The 17,790-nt window shown below is 40.1% G+C and overlaps 1 protein-coding gene across 1 annotated transcript in view; it reads right to left on the bottom strand.

Annotated features, from left to right (window-relative positions):
* Positions 1-12,625, bottom strand: part of CASP10 (caspase 10) — a 39,797-nt gene extending 27,172 nt beyond the window's left edge. The window contains exons 1-3 of the mRNA XM_024564252.4: positions 12,473-12,625; positions 10,846-11,199; positions 9,626-9,719 (exon numbers count right to left, since the gene is read on the bottom strand). Of these exons, the coding sequence (XP_024420020.2) occupies positions 9,626-9,719; positions 10,846-11,192 (441 nt within the window). The 5' untranslated portion in view covers positions 11,193-11,199; positions 12,473-12,625. The remainder of the gene's footprint in view (positions 1-9,625; positions 9,720-10,845; positions 11,200-12,472) is intronic.
* Positions 12,626-17,790: the final 5,165 nt, after the last annotated feature.

The following is a 17,790-nucleotide window of genomic DNA, read 5'->3' as shown; positions in this document are numbered from 1 at the left end:
GTTTGAAGTGGGTGAAGGAAGAGTCAAAGATGACTTAAGCAGTGATACCACTCATTCATTTGTCATCTGTTCAACACAGCAGGCTTCACACAAGCTGCACAAGAGGCGATACTTGAATTGCATCTTGGAGGATGATCTCACTTATAAAAGGAACCTAATGAACAAAATAAAGTAATGAGCAGAATAGAACCAGAGGCATAGAATCATGCAACAGACTGACAGCTGAAAGAGGGGAGGGGGCAGGTGGTGATGGATTGAAAGAAGGTGGAGGGAGTAGTCAAAGAACATATATGAAGGACCCATAGACACAGACAACGGTGTGGGAACCGACTACAGAAATGGGGGTTGGGCTGGGGGGAGGGGAGCAAAGGAGAAAAATTGGGACAACTGTAACACCATAAACAATAAAATGTTTTTTTTAAAGTCACTCAAAATGCTAACAACCAAAGGAAAGTCCAGAATTACAAACTCATCTGATCAAAAGAGGCATTATAAATTTTCAAGAAATTTCAGACACAGGTATAAGACCCAAAAAGGCAAAGAAGTACGTGTGGCCCCACAAGCAGCACCAGCACACCCACAGCTTGGCCAGGGAATAAAGCAGGAGAGAGGAGAGGGTGAAGGAAGAGTTATCCAGAGCTGGTCTGCTGGGCAAAGGCGTTGGGGAGAACCCTACACAAGGTGCTGTGGTAGGTTACGTGCAAATGAGCTCTCTCTGAACCTCAAAACAGATGCTCCTATCTTGACAGCATCTTACCAGGAGAAAAAAAAGGGGCTAAGACATAATTCCACACAAAGTTTCATTCGTTGTATTTGTAGAAAGTTTGTTAAATGTTTATTCAATGACAACTTCTACACACACAATTTAAATGGTGTCTCTACACCAGTTTAAGAACACCACCTGTGACAGGCAGTTACTAGACTTATTGCCGTGATCACTTTGTAAGGTGTATAAATGTTGACTCACTGCATTGTACAGCTGAAAGTAATGAATTGTATGTCAACTATAATTAAAAATATAGCTTTAAATAAAAGGACAAAGTTTTTTGCTTTGCTTCTTTCCTAAAAAGCTAGTAGATTTGGGTATGGTTTCCTTTACATCATTCTGTGTTGATCACTACCCTGAGAAGGGATTTCCTGAAAGTTGAAGGCAGCCCTAGTGCTATAAGTGTGTATGAAAGCTATCAAAGAGAAAACCTAAGACACTCTACAAAGCTTGCGCTAGAGGGATTTGTGTCCCTCTAGCACAACCGTATCAATTCAGAACCCTTCCACCCTGGCTGGTGTGGCTCAGTGCATTGAGCACCTGCTGGCGAGCTGAAAGATCACTGGTTCGATGCCAGGTTAGGGCACATGGCTGGGTTGCAGGCCAGGTCCCCAGTTGGGGGTGTGTGAGAGGCAACTATTTAATGTTTCTCTCTCTTTCTCCCTCCCTTCCCCTTGCTCTAAAAATAAAATAAATAAAATATTTTAAAAATAAAAAGAACCTAAGTGAAATAAGCCAGGCGTTGAGGGACAAATACCATATGATCTCACCTTTAATTGGTACATAATCAACAAAAGAAAAAAGCAAACAAAATATAACCAGAGACATTGAAGTTAAGAACAATCTAACATAGCCAGAGGGGAGTGGGGAGGGGACAGTGGGGAGAGGGGTTTACAGGAACTACTATAAAGGACACATGGACAAAATCAAGGGAGAGGGTGGAGTCGGGGGAGGGAGGTGTTTTTGTCTGGGGTGGGGTGGAGGGATGGGGAGAAAATGCAGACAACTGTAATTGAAAAACAATAAAATTTTTTTAAATAGGAAAAAAAATTTAAATTACCAATTACCATCCCTACCATAGACACTGAATTTGATAAAATAAAAATATATAAATTAAAAAAAAATTAAAAGAACCCTTCTTTTTCAGCTGAGGGTCATTCAGGCCCTCCTCTAGTGGATGGTGACAAATTTATTTCTGTGATCAAATCTTTTGCAATTGCAGTAGCAGAAAATGTAGCCTTATTAAGTCCTAATATGGAGACTCATCTGGGTTGCTTAGAGATTGTCCTTTACACACTTCAGAAAGCTAGCCTGATTCCAAAGTCCAACAGAGATCAACCTGGATTATCTGAGGTCTATAACTCAGCCACAATTCTTGGGTGAAGAATTAGATTTCCTTTGAAATAAAGCTGAGATCATTTGGAATCCAAGAAAGGAGTACAGTTTTCCTGAATTTGACCAGATTATGCTACAGTTCTATGCCACATCTAAACCTAGCAACTACTCCTGTTACTGTTGTACCAAGTGAAAAAACACAAACAAAATCATTTGGCTACTTGAGCATGAGCTTTTGATGATTTAAAAGCTAATTTAGCATGGGAGAAATGTTTGGAAAGCTCCTAACCATAACAATGTTTTTGTAGCCACAAATGCCTTCAAGCATATGTCTAAAACCCGAGGAAACAGCTGGGGAAGAAGTACAGTCCCTAGCTATTCTTAGGGGGTAAAATCATTGCTCAGTGTTGAGCATATCAGGGACTCCTTTTATAAAGCTCCTCATCCTCTACCCAATTGTAGGGAGTAAGTACTTCTGTCCATGGCAGAGGGAAAAGTGTAAAAATAGAACGTGGTCTCATTTTATATATAAACCCAGAAACTGGAAAAGTTGCCAAAGGATGTGAAAAGCTGGGGAAGAATACTAACAGAATACCCTGGAGAGCTTTTCAAACTACAGAAATCTCCTCTAATGTTGAGAAATTCTGTATTTAACTTAAACTCTCTCACTTGAATAAGTCATTGCTTTGAACCAATGCAAATAGGAGCATATTTAAAAATTATTATCTGAAACAAATCCCCTGGTTTTTTAATTCTCGGAGAACTTGTGGACCCTTAGGATATACGGTATATGTGTGTTATACAGTAGATCCCCCTTATCTGCGGTTACATGCATTCCAAGGTCCCCACTAAACACCTGAAACCTCGAATAGTAGCTAACCCTTTACCTACACTTTTTTCCTATACATAAATACCTATGATAAAGTTTAAATTTCTGGATTAGCACAGTAAGAGATAAACAACAAAAATGAAAAATAAAATAGAACAATTCTAGTAATATACTGTAATAAAAGTTATGCAAGTGTGGTCTCTCTCAAAATATCTTATTGTACTCTTCATTTGATACAATACACCTATCGAGACGTTTCTTCCACTGCTCAAAACAGTTTTTAAACTTGTTGATTTTGATGCCTTTTAGTGCTTCTGCTATTTTTTGTTTCACCTCTTCTACATCAGCAAAATGTTTCCCTTTGAGGGCTTTTTTCATCAGGGTGAATAGGGAGGGTAGGGCATAGGGGTCATGCCTTTGTGGTCAAAAATCTTCTGAACACTCAGTGCAGTGTGGGTAGGTGCACTTGTAAATCACCCATCATGAAACAGGCAAAGGCGTTCAAAAGCCTTCAACAACAACAACAAAAAACCCTCACTGAAGTCGAATGCAGCCTCTCACAACAATGGCAGCTGGTACACTGATACAGATGGGTTCCTAGAACACTCACCTAGTAGGGGAAGCCTGTACTACAAGGGGCCTGACCTTCAGAACATAATTCCGGTTTGGGGGAGGTCCCATATATATATAATATAAAATGGAGTCTTATTGAGCCCCAGTACAGAAATTCACCTGGGTTTTCATATGACGGATTAATAAGACTGCATTATTTGAGATTGCAATTGCAAAAGATTTCATCACAGAAATAAATTCTTTACCAGACAGTGGAGAAGAGCCTGAATTCCCCTTATCCAAAAAGGAAGGGTTCTAAATTCATATGGTCACTCTAGAGGGACAAAAATGATGTTTGTAGGGAGTTCTAGGTCTCCACACGTATATATTTACTTGTAGAAAGAGAACTATACAAAGATTAAAAACTTCAGTAAGGATAATAATTGCAGTGGATTGAAACCCATCAGATATGTTTAAGTCTATGAATTCAAATTTATATTTTTTAATGCGTAACTTTCAGAGAATGACAGAAAACCACTCAATTATCACAGACATTGGGTAAATAAAAGAAAGAATAGAACATTTATGTATAAACTATCACCAGGTAACCAAATAATAGACAAGGGGGAAACGAAATTATAGAATTTAAAAATCCCCATTTTGTAAACCCCAAAGAATCAATATATAAAACTGCTGAACATCAACAGTTGCTAATATCAAAAAAGAAAGCAGGAATTGTGTACATCCCAATGAGAGAATGCAGGACCACTATGTTCTTGCCAAAAGGATCTAACCTGAGTCTGATGAAGTCTCTGAGTTCAGCTGCCAATTTGCAGGAAGTGGAGAAGACAGAAGAGCATGCTGAAGTGCACCAAGCACACACATCAGCAAAACCTAGACAAGGGGAAATTCTAGGGGCCAATTGTCCTAGAATTCTTCAACAGATAAATTTTAAGCAAAAGAATAGGATTGTGGGAGGGGAGCTTAACCTATAGATTAAGGGCCACACAAAAGAAAAAACTGATCAAGACTAAACTGAGGTCTAGAGATGCACAAGAAAGTGATGAAACCATAAAGAAACATAAGAACCTAATTACTACAAATGCCAGGACAGTGGTTACTTCTAGTGGGTGGGAAGGGACTGTGATTGGGATGGGGCAAATGGAGGGGTTTCTGGAATGGCTGGCGAAATTAAATTTCTTGACCTGAGTAGTGATTTCAAGGGTATTAGCCTTATAATAATTCATTTAGCTGCACGTGTTTTTTGTGTCGTTTTCTGTACTATATTTTGGTGCTTTCTTTCAAGAATGCAAAAATAAAAAGAAAAAGTGTAAAAAAAACCAACCAATAACAGGAGGATGTGAAAACTTCCAGGGGCTATCTAAGGAAGAAAGCTAATAGATTCTGACAAAAGGCAACAACTATGAGAATGTTATGTCTTTTCACATCCCCACTGTGGTGGTTTAGTTCATCCTGCTAATCCCCTTAGTTATTAATTGTAAAATCACATACTCAGAAAGTGTTCAGGCCATTTTTTTCAGAAGTAAATAGAAGGGAGTAGATTGTATCATCCCTTTCTTTCATGCTTTTATTCACAGCACCATTTGTAACAGATTCTGCAAGGCTCTGGGGCTATAATGATGAGTTGACTCAGTCCCCACCCAAAGATTGGTCACAACCAATCTTTGGGAGAAAGGGACCTCTAGAGATGACCAGTCAAAGGATGCAAAAGGCTAAAATCCCTGAGGGCTCTAAAAGGGGCAAGAAAAACGGTCTCAAAGAATGTGGCCAAAACAGAGAAATAATTTGCTCAGGTCTACAGATCTGACACCAAGAAACATGTTTAATGAATTACTAACATGGTCTTCATTTGAACTGCCACATGTAAAACAGTTTCCAATCACTTAGTTATGATGGGGGGGTGGAGGGGGAAGTTGTCAATATCAGTTGATTGGAGAGAATGTGATATAGGAGGAGGACTACACATGTAGGCTCAAGAGCATGAGTGAGGTTCTCATTCATAAGTTGGATAGAGGAATTTATGGCTGTTCACTTAGTGCTATACTTTATAACTTCCATATGTTACATGTATTTTTTTGTTACAAAACCTTATATAATTTAGAATCTAATAAAAATAGTGGTTGAATAACAATGAAAGTCATGTTACAGGGTAAAGTTTGAAAATTGATATTTCTGAAATTAATTAAATTGCTTGTCACAAGCTGCTATTGAAGTCAAAATAAAAATATATACAGTATATAAAGTTTTGAGGCCTGGAAGAGAGACATGCAGCCACTTTCCTGCCAGTATAGCAAAAATATTAGCGACTTCTGGGTCAAGATGGCAGTGTAGGATGACATGGCTCACCTCTTCGCACAACCACATCAAAATTACAACTAAAATATAGAATAACCATCACTCACAACCATCAGAAATCAAGTTGGATGGAAGTCTGACAACTACAGAATTAAAGGAACCACATCCATCCAGACACGTAGTAGGGGCACAGACATGGAAGGACTGGTCCGTCACCCATGTGTGGTAGATAAAAATTTGGGAGGGATATCTCAGAAACAAGGAGTCCAAGCCCCACACCAGGCTCCCAAGCCTAGGGTTCCAGTGCCAGGAAGGTAAGTCCCCACAACTTCTGGCTGCAAAAACCAGCAGAGATTAAATCTGTGGAAGAATTTTCTGGAACACCAAGCAGTTCCTCTTAAAAAACCGACACACAAAATCACCTGCTCAGATTCACTCCTTCTGAGCTCCAGCAACACAGTAGCACTTGAAAGGCACCGGTGGCACACAGGGAAAAACTGAAGTGTCTGGCATCAAGGCAAACAGAGGCCATTGTCCCCTTTCTAAGCCCTCCCCCTGCAGAGCTGGCAAGCTGGTGCTATATCTGAGACTCCATCAACCTGGCTGACACTGTTTTCCCACCTTGGAGATCCCCAGAGACTCTTCTTCACCCAACTTACAGGCCCACCCACACTGCTTTTCCACATGAATGGCTGGTCTTGGCTCATGATTCACAACTTCCTAAATCCTATCAAACAAGTAACAGCTAGCCTCAGTGAGCCCCAGACCCAGCACTAGCAGCAGCCAGCCTAGATTCAAAACTTGGCTTTGACTGGGAATCTCCTAGCCTAGCACAAGTAGCAGCCATTTCAGACTGCTTTATAGCTCAGGAAGGGTAGCCCTGAGCAAAACACAGGTGGGGGATGACCTTGGTCTGCACCACCCAGGAAACCCCAGGGCCAGTGCACCCAGTGGACAGCTACAGACCACATCACAGCACCACCACCCTGCCCCCGCACAGCTGATCTTCCACAGTGGGTGGAGGTTGGTGGTAAGTGGTCATAGCCAATCCTTGCAGCTGACTGGCCTGGGTGAATCCCTCCCATTGATCTGCCAACAGCAACCAAGGCTCAATTACAAGAGGAGGGTGGACTCAGACCACACAAACAGCATACCTCAAGTACCCGGCTTGGGTGATAGAGGAGGTTGTGCCACTGGACCCTACAGGACACCTACTACATTAGGCCTCACTACCAAGACACGGAGTCAAATCAGCTCTACCTAACACATAGAAACAAACACAGGGAGGCTGCCAAAATGTGGAGACAAAGAAACATGGCCCAAATGAAAGAACAGATCAAAATTCCAGAAAAACAAAATGGAGTTAAGCAATCTATCAGATGCAGAGTTCAAAACACTGGTTATAAGAATGCTCAAGGAACTTAGTGAGGACCTCAACAGCTTAAAAAAGATCCAGTCAGAAATGAAGGATTCACTCATTGAAATAAAGAACAATTTACAGGGAAACAACAGTAGAGTGGATGAAGCCGAGATTCAAATCAATGATGTGGAACATAAGGAAGCAAAATACAACCAATCAGAACAACAAGAAGACAAGAGAATCAAAAAACCTGAGGCTAGTGTAAGGAGCCTCTGGGATGACTTCAAGTATACTGACATTTTCATCATGGGGGTGCCAGAAGAAGAGAAAGAGGAAGAAATTGGAACTCTAATTGAAAAAATAATGAAAGTAAACTTCCCTAATTTGGTGAAGGAAATAGACATGCAAGTCCAGGAAGAACAGAGAGTCCCAGACAAGATGGATGCAAAGAGGCCCACTCCAAGACACATCATAATTAAAATACCAAAGGTTAAACACAGAGAGAGAATCATAAAAGCAGCAAGAGAAAAGCAGATAGTTACCTACAGGTGAGTTCTCATAAGGCTGTCAGCTGATTCTCAAAAGAAAATTTGCAGACTAGAAGGAATTGGCAAGAAGTAGTCAAAATCATAAAAAGCAGGGAGCTACAGCCAAGGTTGCTCTACCCAGAAAAGATATCATTTAGAATCGAAGGGCAGATAAAGAGCTTCCCAAATGAGAAAAAAACTAAAGGATTTTATCATCACCAAACCATTATTATATGAAATGTTAAAGGGACTTGTTTAAGAAAAGGAAGTTCAAAACTTTGAACAATAAAGTGGCAACAAACACAAATCTATCAAAAATTAAATCTAAAAAACAAACTAAGCAAACAAGAAGAACAGAGACAGAATCATAGTTATGAAGAGTGTTTTGATGGTTGCCAGATGGGAGGGGGGTGTGGGGGAATGGGTGAAGAGGTGAGAGGATTAAGAAGTACAAATGGGTAGTTATAGAATAGCCACAGGGATGTAAAGTCCAGTATAGGAAATGGAGTAGCCAAAGAACTTATATACATGACTCATGGACATAAACAATGATGTGGGTCCTGCCTGAGGGAGTGGGGAATGCTGGGTGGAGGGGGGCAATGGGGGAAAAATCAGGACAACTGTAATAGCATAATTAATAATATATATATTTTTTTATTTTTTTAAGATTTTATTTATTTTCAGAGAAAGGGGGAAGGTGGGAGAAAGAGAGGGACAGAAATGTCAATTGGTTGCCTCTCACATGCCCCCAGCTGGGGACGTGGCCCGCAACCCAGGCATGTGCCCTGACCAGGAATCAAACCGGTGACCTTTGGGTTTGCAGGCCCACATTCAATGCACTGAGCCACGTCAGCAAGGGCATAAAATATAATTTTTAAAAAAGAAAATTGGCAGATGTGACCAATGTAGTAAGAATATTAGTAAATAAGATTATTAATATTAACAACATTACATCTATACAGCCCTTTACAAGGCCCATCCTCAAACTGTCTCATTTGATTTTCAAAGTACCCTTACATGGGAGACACTGCAAAGTCCACTGAAAAAGACACACAACTCCCTCAGACATCTCAGTTAATGTAGATGACAATCGACCTAATTCCCACTCTGCCATTATTTCCCACCTTCTCATGCCCTTGTTGTGCCCTGAACGTTTCTGTATCATAAAATGCAGTGGATGCTGTTAGATCTGGGCAGGCCTAGGAGGAATGAAAATTGCCAGGTGAGAAAATGGCACTGTGGGAAGCTGCCTGCAGACCCTACCCAGGAAAAACAGTTGAAGATTAGGGTCTGGGGTTAGCCTATTCAACATAACAGGATGCAGCTTTCACCCAGCAACCAGCTCTAGCCAATCAAACTCTAATACCCCAACTGCAGGTTTTTGCGCTTAAAAACTCTGATCTAAGAACAACCGAGCCAATCCAAACCTCTCTTGGTTGACTTCCCAACCTCTCTTGGTTGGCTCCACTTTCCCCCACAAGTCCCAACCTCCCTTGGTTGGCTCCAGTTTCCCTTTTATTCCTGCTAATAAACCCTGCTCTCCTTAGCTCACTGTGTCTTTCTGGTTTCTTGAGCGACTCTGACCTAACAGATGCCAGTAGCAGTTAATCATTTACTGCATGGTTACTGTGTGTCAAATACAGGCCTTATGATGATGCTTTATGAACATTATTTTCTCTAATCCTTCCAAGAGTCCTGAAAGACAGTGGTGTGGCATATGAGAAGATGGAGACTCAGAAATGTCCAATCACATATGGAGCTGGTCGCAGAACCAGAACTAGAACCCAGGCCCATTCAACACCAAAGCCAATGTTCCTAACCATTGTATGATACTGTCTCCCACAAAATAAATAAACTACCTTGAAAACCCTTTCCAGCTTCTTCCCAAACACCAATTAAGGCAACGTTCACAAAGACCCCATTCTACATGACCCACTCACCAGCTGGATTTTGGGTAATGATTCCTTCACAAGGAAGCTCATGTCCTTTAAGTTCTCTGAGTCAAAGCTTTCGGACAGTTCGTAGAGCAGGTTTCTAAGACAGACACCCAAAGAAACAAATGAAGTCTCACACTTGCAGAGGACAGCACAGCAAATTGAGTGCTTTTACTAATGTTCCCTCCCATGTCAATGATCACAACCCTGTACTACATAGAAAATTATTGATCCCACTTTATAGACCCCAAAACTAAAACTTTGAGCTTCAGTGTGACCTACTAAATTTAGATAACACAGTAAATGGTAGGGACAGGCTTTCTGATTCCAAGTCCAGTGCTAGAAAAACATAAATTACAGTTATGGCCTTTCCCCTGCAACTCCATTGTAGAAATGATGCCAGGCAATGTAGTGTCTACTACTGAAAAAGGAAGGATATTCCCCCAACTTCTGGATAGCCATATAATGAATAACCAGACAAACTGAATATTTCATTCACACAAATAAGCCAGAGACCCTTCCTTGGTCTTGAAAGATCAGTCGTTTAACAGCAGAGTGGGAAAAAAAATGATTTCCAGAGTCCCCTCACTGACCCAAGGATAGCTCAGGGTCTGGAAGTCAGCCTAAGTGTTAAAGCCTGAAGGACACAATCGCCCAGGCAATCAGGTAAAATAACACTTTGAAGGTTCCTCCTTGTAAAGTTCTCTGTAAATACTATGTCAGTGGACAATTTAAAAGTGATGTCTAAGGTCTGACCGTGATAGGCCTGATGTCTATATTTTACCTCTCTGTCTTTCCCCCTCAAAATGTAACTGGACATTGCATAAATGATATCCCTCTCTACCCTAGAGACATCACTTTCACTTTGCTTATTTTGCTCCAAGGTTGCATTCTTCTCAAATAACTGAAGGCAAACACACCCAGTGGCTCACAGCAAAAAGGATATTGGAGACTGGAAAAGAGAAAAGTGGAGGCCTGCTACGCTGAAGGGAGCTCCCCTTGGCAGCAAGAAACAAAACTATGGGAAGCTACTGCTAGGCCCAGAGAGGCCCAACCTCTCCTCTCATTAGTACCTAGAGCCGAGAAATCTCCTACTGTAGACCACTGTAAAATCCAAAGAGGTGGATAAGAAAGAGATCTTAATCCCAGTCTCCTTTCAAAGCCCAACAACCTGAATGAACACAAAATGGAAAACCCCCTTGTCTTGATTACAGACTCCTCCTCACCTGAACAGAGAGACCTTCCTTAGAGTGGGCAGCAAACTCTTTACTTGCTCTTTGGTGTAGTTGAGGTGCTTCAGCAGTAAGGGCTGCTGCATGGTGTAGAGGAGTTCTGCTAGGAGGAAGGGATCTTGGTCACTCAGCAGTTCCTTTGCCATGAGATGATCAAAAACATCCAAGGCTGAGCTGGACCTCTCCAGCTTCTTGTGGGAGATGAAATCTTGGCAGAGAAACTTTAATTGTTCTACTTCTTTTTCTCCCAGCTGTGAATCAATAGTCAGTAGCTTTCTGCGAAAGTTCTCTCTACCATTATCAAATGAACTGGAAATCCAATTTTGACCTTGAAATGACATGGTTAGTCTGAAAGAGAGGTGAGGTAGTGTGTTAGAGAGTAGGAACACAAGGCACCTCAACTTCCCAGGCCCTCTCCCGGTTTCAGCCTCTTCTGTTCCGGGCATGATTAGACTTTCCTAGAAGTGCTAAAAAGTAAAAATTACTGGGCAGTTACTTAAAAAACCAATAGCCCAGAAAACTCGACTGCAACACTTGTATGTTAACTCTTTAGGAGGTCTAGAGGGAGATTTTCTTGGGACTCATTTATCCTGATTTCTCTGAAATGGAAATGTCCACCAGAGAAGCTGGTCAAAATGGAGGCCGACTGAGCACAACAGCTCCTGGTTGGAGTCCGGGTTGGAGCTCTTCATTCATTCCCACCAAATGGCAGAAACGGCACTTAGGTTTATGCCCTACACTTTAGAAATGAAGCAATCTGGAGGTTTATATTTCTGAAGTGCCCTACCAACCCAAGGACGACAAGGTAACATTCTGAACCCTAACAGGACAGGCTTGTAACCCACAGAAAGAGCAGCCATCATCTGAGACACCAGAAATAAAGGGAGGTTTTAGACAAGAGTTGCTCAAATCAATGTAGAAAGTCACAAATTAACCAGTATTTCCACATGACCAGTTCATAAACTGTGGTATTTTCTACACTGAATTTTATTCTAATAAGAGGAGCAATAAATTGATAAAAAAAAATTTGGTGTAGTATTATTCATAATATAAGGACAAAGTACGTACTCACTATACAAGACTTCACTATTTAGAAACAAGAAACTACTTTCTAAAGCAAAGAGAGCATAGCAAAAACAAAACATCAATAACAAAGAGTGGTTATATGTAGCTGGTATAATTATATAAAATATAAACTTTTTTTCCGGACTCCTGTCTGAGTTTTTCAAATCTTATGCAACGAACACATATTACTTATATTATTAGAAGAAGGAAACCCCAAAATGCCATTTTAATGTGATCACCCATGGGGTCTTGGTTTCTTGGAGACATCTTCCTTTTCTAACACATCATATACTTGCCTTGAAGTTTGCTGAAGAACCTAAATCTTTCAGCCGGACTCTGTCTCTTGTTTGTAGATTAGCATATTTCTGCCAGTAAAGGCTATGCCAGAGCCTTCCTGGGGCTTTTTAAACTTTCATTTTCCCTGGGAAGGCTGATAAATCCAGGTAGAAATAGCACCATTACTGAAAACAAGAGTTTCTGCAAGTTTCTACGACATAAAGCAAGAGAAAATTCTGGCATCTAAGACCTCAGTGGGGGAAAGGTGTTAATTGCATACCTTCAAATGAAATTCCACTGATCCTCTGGAAGCAAGTGGTTCTTAGGGATATTGACTGGAAACAAAGTTTTGAAGAAATTAGAATCCTCTGTGTGCTCCAAGTTCTAAGAAAGTTCCAATTTACGCAGGAGAAAACTCAAGACTTGTTGCTGGCTGTGGAAATGAAAACTGGATCTCAGTCTTGAGATTGATTTCCTGCTGATGTCATCACTGCCTATCCCTTCCCGCTTCTAGTATTAGGATGATCCTGATTAAACAGCGCCTTCTAAAGGCAGATACACAACTTTCCCACAGTGGAGCTCAAGACCTCCTTCCCAGGTAAAGCCAGGCTCCCTTACAAATGAACTCCCACATGTCTGTCCTTTCCCTTGGGTCACTCCCCTCCCTAAGTCAAAGAGGAAAGTATCAATATTTTCAACCACGTCCTTCCCCATTTTCACTTAAGCTTTAAAATAAAACCCAAAAGCTCATGAATAGTAGTAAGCCATCTTAATCGTTTCTCAATAAGTCCAGATACAAATAAACAAAAAAAAAAATATTAAGGCAAAAAAGGAGAAGAGGAGGAGGAGCTGAAATATAAGCCAATTTGAGGCATGTGCAAGGAATTCAACCAACAGTGGACAAAATTGATGAAGTCTCTGCCCTCATAGCTCATTCAGTCAAGCAAGAAGGAGACTTTGAAGATGTTATTTCTAAGAATAAAAACAATACCTAACACAACCGCAATTACTATGTGCCAAGTGTGCTTTATTCACTTAATCATCCCAAGTTTCTAAGGTAAATATTACTACCCAGGCCCCCCTTTCCTGTAATCCTTGCCCAAGGATATGTTTATTGATTTTAGAGAAAAAGGAATGGAGAAAGAGAGAAAGAGAAATATCAATGTGAGAGAGAAACATCGATTGGTTGCCTCCCATACACACCCCGACTTGGGAGTGAACCCACAACCTAGGTATGTGCCCTGTCCAGGAATCAAACCTACAATCTTTCAGTGCATGGGATAATGGTCCAACCAACTGAGTTACCTGGCCAGGGCCATGACCTCCCTCTTAAGACATGAAAACTAAGGCAGAATGGTTAGGTAATTTTTCCAAGATCATAAAATGAGCTAGTAGGAAAGCCAAAACTTAAATCAGTAAGTTTGGCTCTAAGTCACTGCACTGCATTTCAGCTAATTCAAATGTGCCAAGTCTGGGAAGAAATATAGAATCTCAGAAAGATATTTTATCTCTGAATAAAAGTAAAAATTATGTTGTTTATTTAGCAAATGCGTTAAAGTACCATTTCTATATCCTAGGCATCATCCAGAGAACTTCAGTGTTCAAGAAAGACAAACCCTAGTGGTAACAGTTGCACAAAAATGTAAATGTACTTAAATCCATGAAATTGGTAAAACCCTCCCATTAAGACTCAACTACAACAGGAGAGGATACACAGCCCACACAGGGTGGGGGTGGGGCACCTGGAGTGCCCTGCTTTGGTGATCAGAGAGGCTGTGCCACTAGACACTACAAAATACTTACTACACAAGGCCACTCTACCAAGCCTGAGAGACATAGAAGCTCTACCTAATACATAGAAACAAACACAGGGAACCTGCCAAAATAAGAAGACAAAGAAAGAGGTCCCAAACAAAAAAATAGGAGAAATCTCCAAAAAAAGAACTAAATGAAATGGAGGCAAGCAAACTATCAGATACAAAGGTCAAAACAATGTTTATAAGGATGCTCGAGGAATTTAGTGAGCACATCAGCAGCATAAAAAAGGACATGGAAACCATAAAAAGGAACTATTCAGAAATGAAGGCTACTCAACCGAAATGAAGAATAATTTGCAGGGAATCAAAAGTAGAGTAGATGAAGATGAGAATCAACTCAGTAATTTGAAATATAAGAAAGCAAAAAACACCCAATCAGAACAGCAAAAAGAAAAAAGAATCCAAAAGAATGAGGATAGTGTAAGGAGCCTCTGGGACAACTTCAAGCACACCAACATTTGCATCATGGGGATGCCGGAAGGAGAAGAGAGAGAGCAAGAAATTGAAAACTTATTTGAAAAAAAAATGAAAGAAATCTTCCCTAACCTGGTGAAGGAAGTACACATACAAGTCTAAGAAGCACAGAGTCCCAAACAAGATGAATCCAAAGAGGTCAAATCAAGACATATTATAATTAAAATGCCAAAGCTTAAAGACAAAGAGAAAATCTTAAAAGCAGCAGGCCAAAAAGGATTAGCAAGAAATATTCAAAGTGATGAAAAGCAAGGACCTACAACCAAGATTACTCTACCAAGCAAAGCTATCATTTAGAATTGAAGGACACATATAAAGAGCTTCTCAGGCAACAAAAAGCTAAAGTAGTTCATCACCACCAAATAGTATTACATGAAGTGCTAAAGGGTGAAGAAGAAGGAGAAGAGGAGAAGAAGGAGAAGAAGAAGAAGAAGAAGAAGAAGGAGGAGGAGGAGGAGGAGGAGGAGAAGAAGGAGAAATAACAAATGGCAATAAATACATATCTACCAACAATTGAATCTAAAGAAACAAAATAAATGAACAAACAGAACAGAAACAGACTCATAGCTAGATACAAAGAATATTTTAATGGTTGTCAAGTGGAACGGGGATTGGAGGGATGGGTGAAAAAGGTGAAGGGATTAAGAAGTACAAATTGGTTGTTACGGAATAGTCATTAGGATGTAAAATATAGCATAGGAAATATAGTCAATAATATTCTAATAACTATGTATGGTGTCAGATGGGTACAAGATTTATCAGGATGATTACTTAGTAAGTTATGTAATGTCTAATCACTGGGGTGAATACTAGAAACTAATATAATATTGTATGTCAAATGTAATTAAAAATAAAAATAATTTAAATTTAAAAATAATAAAGAGAAAATGGATATAACAAGGCCCCTAAATACAAAATAATGCATATATTTTTAAATCATAAAGGTAGGTTTTGGATAAAGATTTAGAGAATTTTTTATTCCACGCACAATAAATATCTGTATGCTTCCTGCATATAAAGATGAAAAATGATTAAAATGGTAAATTTTATGTTATGTGCACATTGGCACAATTGGAAAAAAGATAAAGATAGGCAAAACCTCAATCTTGGTCTTCTATTCAGTTGTTTAACTATAAATATTTCATTCCTTGGGCCATATCAGGAGGCAGTTTGGTGAAACTATCACTTCTTAACTTGTTCATAGGTTTTTCAATTATATTAAATATTTAGCAAGCTCTTCTGTGTAAAGCACCGAATTGGGCACAGTTAGAAAGAAAAAGTGGATAAAACACAGTGTCTGCCTTCCATAGTAACTATTATTACTATCATTTATTGACCCCTTCTTTGCTGATGAACTGTCTGAAGTCAACACTATTTTCCACATTCAATAGATGAGGAAATCAAAGTTCAGAGAACAAAGTATCTTGCCATCATCCCAGAGCTAGGAGGAAGTGGGAATTCAGGATTCAAACCTAGGCCTCTCTGATTCCCAACCCCATGCTCTTGATCCCAAGGCCATTTATGATATAATGTAATGTCTGTAACTATTGGGGAGGGTGATGCTGCAATGAGGCATCACCCAAGTGCCACAGGAGACTCAAGGAGAAAGGGATGAATCTAGATGGGGCTGCCTCGGAGGAGGAGGTATTTAAACTAAACCTGGAAAGTAGAAGTAGAATAGAGACACCTGAAGTAAACTTAAACTTTCATCCTAGTACTCCTACTACACAAGGGAAGCCCTTGAGCCAAGTTACGGAGGTGAGATTGTGTGCCATGTGATTTGTATTCAGCACGTTATCCTTCCTTCCATTTAGAACATAATTACTGAGGACATGCGGAGCTGATGGTGAGCTGATGGAAAGAATAAACATTTCTTAGCATCTGTTTCCTGACTGGGTCCACATGAAAAGCCAATCACAAGCCCACAGTCTCATAGTGATGGGAGTCAACTACTGCCCTGGTGACCGAGGGGAAACACTGGACTGTTTCTCTTTACTTCCACTTGTGAGGGGATGGTGGTGGCAGTAGTTGGCTTTCTTTTACATCCACACTCTGCTCCAAATTTCCCACCCTCAAAGAATATAAAGGGGACACATGGAACCTCAACTTCCCAGGCCCTCTCCCAGTTTCAGCCTCTTCTGTTCCAGGCATTAGACTTTTATAGAAGTCCTGAAAAATAAAAATTACCGTGCAGTTACTTCAGAAACCAATAGCCCAGAAAACTCCACCCCAATAATTGTAAGTTAACTCTTTAGGAAGTCTGGAGGGAACTTTCTTTTGGGACTCACTTACCCTGATTTCTCTGAAATCTAGCTATAGCTAGATGACCTTATGGAGATGGGCAGGCAGGCAATTCTTCCCTATTACACTTTTAGTCATTTTATTCATGCCTATTTTTATCTGGAGTCCACTGACTAAAGGTCGGGTTTGAGGCTGAAACTTTCAAATGACCCTAGGTCTAACATAGCTTTCTTCAGTTTAATCAGTAACTTTTATAACACTCTGTATCTAGTCCTATCATTTTAAGTGATCATATTCAAATTCAAAGGAACCTTGAGAAAGTCATGTAAGATATTCTCCCCTCCTGTGAAAATTCTTAAGGGGACTTTTGAAACTTCCCCCACAAAGGTAGGAAAAAAAACAACCAAAAAGTTACCATTCCTTCCACCACATGGCTATGACGGTTACTGTCACAGAACCCGTACTTCCCAGGATAAAATTCATGAAGGATGAAGGTCTGTGGACTCCTATGGTGGGGGTGGATGGTTACTTCAGTTCCTAGTGCCCAAAACTGAATGGGTGAGAGTTCGGGGATGGCAGGGTAAGGATGTAAGAATTGATCTGAATATCTGCAGAGGGAGCCGAACAAGCAGGAAATATTTCAAAGGAAAAGATAGGAAACAAATGGTAAGTTTAATAGAACAAGTCTGAAATCTGAAGAGATGACAACGTCAAAATTTAAAACAAAGTTTGGGAATCAAAGTGAAAAGGAAACCTAAAGAATGGGAGGAAATATTTGCAAATCTTATATCTGATAAGAGACTAGTATCCAGAATTTATAAATACTTACAACTGAGCAATAAAACAGGTGATCAGTTAAAAATGGACAAGTATTTGAATAGATGTTTCTATAAGGAAGATATACATATGGCCAATATGCACGTGAAAGGATGCTCAGCATCATTAGTCATTAGGGAAATGCAAACCAAAACCAAAACGGGCCATGGCCAGGTGGGTTAGTTGGTTGGAGCATCATCCCATAAGCCAAAATATTGCAGGTTTCATTCCTGGTCAGGGCACAAACTAG

This window comes from Desmodus rotundus, chromosome 2 (assembly GCF_022682495.2).
Source record: "Desmodus rotundus isolate HL8 chromosome 2, HLdesRot8A.1, whole genome shotgun sequence".
In the NCBI taxonomy this organism is placed as follows: Eukaryota; Metazoa; Chordata; class Mammalia; order Chiroptera; family Phyllostomidae; genus Desmodus; species Desmodus rotundus.
The sequence above is the reverse complement of the archived record's forward strand: the minus strand, read 5'-3'. Positions and strand labels throughout refer to the sequence as shown.